The following is a 4,313-nucleotide window of genomic DNA, read 5'->3' as shown; positions in this document are numbered from 1 at the left end:
CTGTGCTAAATTTAGCACAAAATATAGCACTGTGCTATAATTGTCAACTCATCAAAAAGTGAAAAAAGGAGAAATGGATGAAGTAGGAAATTAAAAGTGTGGGGTATCTGAAAGGTAGTTAAATTTGTAATCAAAAGTGTAGTACATTCTGGAAATTATCTAAATTTGAAATAAAATTTAGAACAAACTATTGGAAACATGGTGCTATTTTAGCACCAAAATGTACCTTTTGGTGCTAAATTATAGCAATAATTACACTTATATTTAGCACACAATTGGCTTTGCTCTTATGATGTTAAATTGAGACCAAGGACTAAAACTCTTTTGATATCAAGTTAGGATGTTTGGTACAATATCAATTCAAATTTACTCGAGTCTCAATGACATTTCAATTCAAACAGCTCTTGATTTCTATATCTGCATAATTGCATTATAGCAGTGAAGGATATATAACAGCAGAGATCATGAGATTAATCCAATTACACTTTCACCTCAATTATACATGCATTTTGGAAAAGCGTTCATGTCAAGTGCAAGGTCATGATTATGAGGCAAACATGACAATGAATTAAGAGTACATTAATACCTATTCGAGACAAATGACTTTTGGTCATATGAATAGAAATTTACCAAATACAAATTCACTATGTATGTTCTCTACTTGGTTTAAATATTCTAGCTAAAACATAATAAACTTAACCTTATACACCCTACCATCACCCTTACAATGAGGTTGTGGAAGAGTGTACATAACAAAAGAACAGATATTGAAATTGAAGTTGAACATATATGGATCTGGTAGTTCAGTACAAGAAGCCCATATTCATGATAGTTTGGAGGTTCATTGGGTCCATATGTTCTGTAGTTCCATTGTAAATGGTTTGGACTATCATCCTGTTTGCCTGTTCGGTTGGATGGTAGGCATCCCAAAACACATAGTTCTCTCTGTCTGGACAAAGAAATGAGAATCTTGTGCAAAGCCCAACTCCATTGAATGGCCCTTGTCCACAACATGCCACCCTTGCTTGCTTGAAACCTGTTTTTTGTTTGTTCATGCATGCAACACAAATAATTTAGCTAAATTATACATCATGTGGGAGGGAGGGAGGGAGGGAGAGAGAGAGAGAGAGAGAGAGAGAGAGAGGGAGGGAGAGGGAGGGAGGGAGACAGAGGGAGAGAGAGAGAGAGAGAGAGGGAGGGAGAGAGAGAGAGAGAGAGAGAGAGAGGGAGAGAGGGAGAGAGGGAGAGAGAGAGGGGGGGAGAGAGAGAGAGAGAGAGGGAGAGAGGGAGAGAGGGAGAGAGAGAGGGGGGGGAGAGAGAGAGAGAGGGAGAGAGGGAGAGAGGGAGAGAGGGAGAGAGAGAGGGGGGGGAGAGAGAGAGAGAGAGAGGTTAATTAATGTACAAACCAAATGCTAAGGGATTGCTGAGGAAATCATTTTGCCTAGACATAGCATTAGCAGCAACAAAGGCATCAGTGTTCAATTCCGTATTGAGTTCTTTAAGCATCGCAACAAGCTTTGGATTGTACAATGATGCAGCTAGCTGAGGCTCTGGAGCACAGGCCCCATCTGTGCTCCTAAAGGCCAATTCCCCCGGGACGCATCCGAGCGGTCCGGTTCCAGTAACCAAAACCCTCCTAGCCCCCAAGACATACAGCCTCTGCAAAAATATTATACAGAAATCATTTAATTAATATGCACAAAAAGTCTGATCCCGAAAATCAGGCTCAGAAAAGCCCGTAAATTTGTACCTGTAGTATCTTCTTGTATTCTGAAACGAGAAAGGTGGTATAATCTGGAAGATTGAATTGAAGTCTTCTAGCAGTAACTGGTGCCAAGAAATAGTTGTTAACAAAATCATTACCACCTAGAGTGATCAAAACCAGACCATTGTTAACAAGCTTCCTGGCCTCATCTAATCCAATATAGCTAATCAGTCGCCTCTGGTACTCTTCGAAATAAAACAGCTGTTGATCAATCCTTATAATATTCGCCTGCAGTCAATCCAAACAAATATTCGAGTCATTAAAAATAACGAGAATTCAAGAAACATATATAAAAGAAATTTTTGTGTAAAATGACAAAAAAGAAATACACATTGCCATTGTTTCTAAAGGACTCGTTTAATGTCAAGCTAGCATTGAATATTGATAGTTTCTTGCAGAGATAGAGTTCGGTATATCTTGGCACAATGCAATTAAATGTAATATATCTGTTTACAATAAATTTATAGATTTTAAATTACACTTACAAACTGAAATCCGGTGTCGTTGAGGATTCCTACGCCTGCAGAAGCGAAGTTTGCACCAATTAGTAAATTATCTCCGTTAAGCTGGGGGCTCAAGTATGGAAGTGTTGGTGGTGCTCCAAGCTTTTCACCTGGTAACAAAATAAATCAAACAAACACAACGTATTACACGAAAAAAGGATGTGATGGTTAAAAATTAGTCGAAAATGATACTTATAGCATCTAAAATTTAACAAATATACAGACTATATAATTATAGGCTTACTGATGAGGTCAGGGATGTTAAGGCCATTTGAGAAGCGGCCAGAGGGAAGATGATTAAAAGAATCGATGCCATATGGTGGCGAATCGGCTCGTGCAATGGTCAACAAATAATTATTGTTGCCATTATCCACGAGAGAATCACCAAATACAAAAAATGCACGAGGTCTCTGTGGTGGTTGTGCTGCTGGTGCGGCTGGTGCTGCTGGTGTTGCTGGTGCTGCTGGTGCGGCTGGTTTGCCTGGTGCTGCTGGTGTGGCTGGTGTTGCTGGTGCTGCTGGTGTTGCTGGTGGTTTGGCTGGTGCGGCTGGTTTGGCTGGTTTGGCTGGTGCAGTCGAGGTGGGGACTGTGTTCACTAGTGTAACGATAGAGATGACCAGAAAAATTGAGGAGAGAGACATTTTAAAGCTAAAATTTTATATAATCTTCTCAGAATGTGTCTGTATTTTCTATGAGTTTGGTACATGGAGTCTGAAGGAGAATGCAGATGTTTTTATAGAGGAGTTTGTATTAATTTTGTTGGTTGAAGCAATAATAAATGCATGGGATTTTCATGAGAGGGGAAGCAAAGAACTCTATTGGTAATTTGGTATACATGGCTAATTAGTTGGATGGGAAAATATATTTAATGTTATATTTATACTTTGACTTTGAGTCTCAAATTCTGGAGGTTCTAGTTTACTAATCTCAGTGAGGAACAATTGTATATCAAATGTCAACATATATCAAATCCAATTGTAATCAAATGTCAACATGTATCCCTTGTAGAGATTTGTCTTTGTCAAATAGTCAAAAGATTACATTTGTTGTTTTTGTTGTTTAGTTTCTTGAAAATTGACTACAAGTTTGACAAGCAGCAGTAGGAGTAGAATTAGGTCAAGCCCTCATAATGCACCAACCCCAAACAAAATCTAATTTCTTATGTTGTTTATGTCAAATTACATTAATATTTCAAAACAGAAATTCTTTAAGACCCACACAACCAATATACAGTTAAATTTCTTTAAAGTAAAGGGTTGAAACAGAGAAAAAATATTATTTTACCGAATTTATTAGTTTATCGGAAATAAAAATACACTGTGTCAATTAAAAAAAATACGCTATGTCCATTATGTTGGGACCGGAAAAAAAATATTATTTTAACGAAATTATTACTTAATCGAGGTTCAACCGTAGTCCTTTCCGACCGTTCTAATTTTGACTGACCATTGTCCAGAATTAAATTGATCACTCTAAATTCAAATGTTACAATATTTTCTTGCGTTCAGTTTTAAGTAAATTTACATCAAATCAGGCTATTTCATCGCAATTTTAACATTAAAATCGTCAGAATAACTTTTGATATTTAAAATCTACACTGAGATTTTCTTTTCTTAAGGGCCCAAAAAATAAATATGACCGAATAATTATGATCGAAAAGGTAAATGTGACTACTGGCGGTCACAATTAAGTCTTGACAAATTAGAATAGAGAGCTGACTTAAATCTGACTAATTGCGGTCAAAATTTAAACTGATCATTTATAAATGAAAGTTAATTAAATTACATTTACCCTTATTTTCATGAAGTGAGTGCGGTGTATATATAAGCGTTATAAAGATTAAACATTGCATTTTACTAGTTACTACTGCTATAAATTTTTCAACTCTCTTTCTTCAACTTACAATTGGCTTGCAGCACTGAAAACCTGTGGCCTTTTTAGGGCATGTATAGATTTCTGGTTCCTTTGGAATTTCTGGTTACTTTTGCTGAAATTCTTGAACCCTTATAATAAATTTGTTGATCTACCTAAACTCATTAAAACCT

At 36.8% G+C, this 4,313-nt stretch overlaps 1 protein-coding gene across 1 annotated transcript; it reads right to left on the bottom strand.

The window, feature by feature from the left end:
• Positions 1-592: 592 nt before the first annotated feature.
• LOC141672299 (GDSL esterase/lipase At5g33370-like) lies at positions 593-2,999 on the bottom strand. Its single transcript, XM_074478866.1, has 5 exons — positions 2,513-2,999; positions 2,251-2,378; positions 1,751-1,993; positions 1,407-1,659; positions 593-1,036 (listed from the first exon to the last, which is right to left on the bottom strand). Exons 1-5 carry the CDS (start codon positions 2,907-2,909, stop codon positions 804-806), a joined length of 1,254 nt encoding a protein of 417 aa, XP_074334967.1. The 5' UTR covers positions 2,910-2,999; the 3' UTR covers positions 593-803.
• Positions 3,000-4,313: the final 1,314 nt, after the last annotated feature.

The sequence above is a fragment of the Apium graveolens genome, chromosome 7, assembly GCF_009905375.1.
Source record: "Apium graveolens cultivar Ventura chromosome 7, ASM990537v1, whole genome shotgun sequence".
Classification (NCBI taxonomy): Eukaryota; Viridiplantae; Streptophyta; class Magnoliopsida; order Apiales; family Apiaceae; genus Apium; species Apium graveolens.
Note: the sequence above shows the minus strand (reverse complement) of the source record. Positions and strands in the feature narration are given on the sequence as shown.

Coding starts and splice junctions, on each gene's coding strand:
- LOC141672299 (XM_074478866.1), bottom strand. CDS start 2,909: ATGTCTCTCTCCTCAATTTTTCTGGTCATCTCTATCGTTACACTAGTG. Junction 2,379..2,512: donor TAACATCCCTGACCTCATCA/GTAAGCCTATAA, acceptor TTTTGTTACCAG/GTGAAAAGCTTGGAGCACCA. Junction 1,660..1,750: donor AATACAAGAAGATACTACAG/GTACAAATTTAC, acceptor ATATTTTTGCAG/AGGCTGTATGTCTTGGGGGC.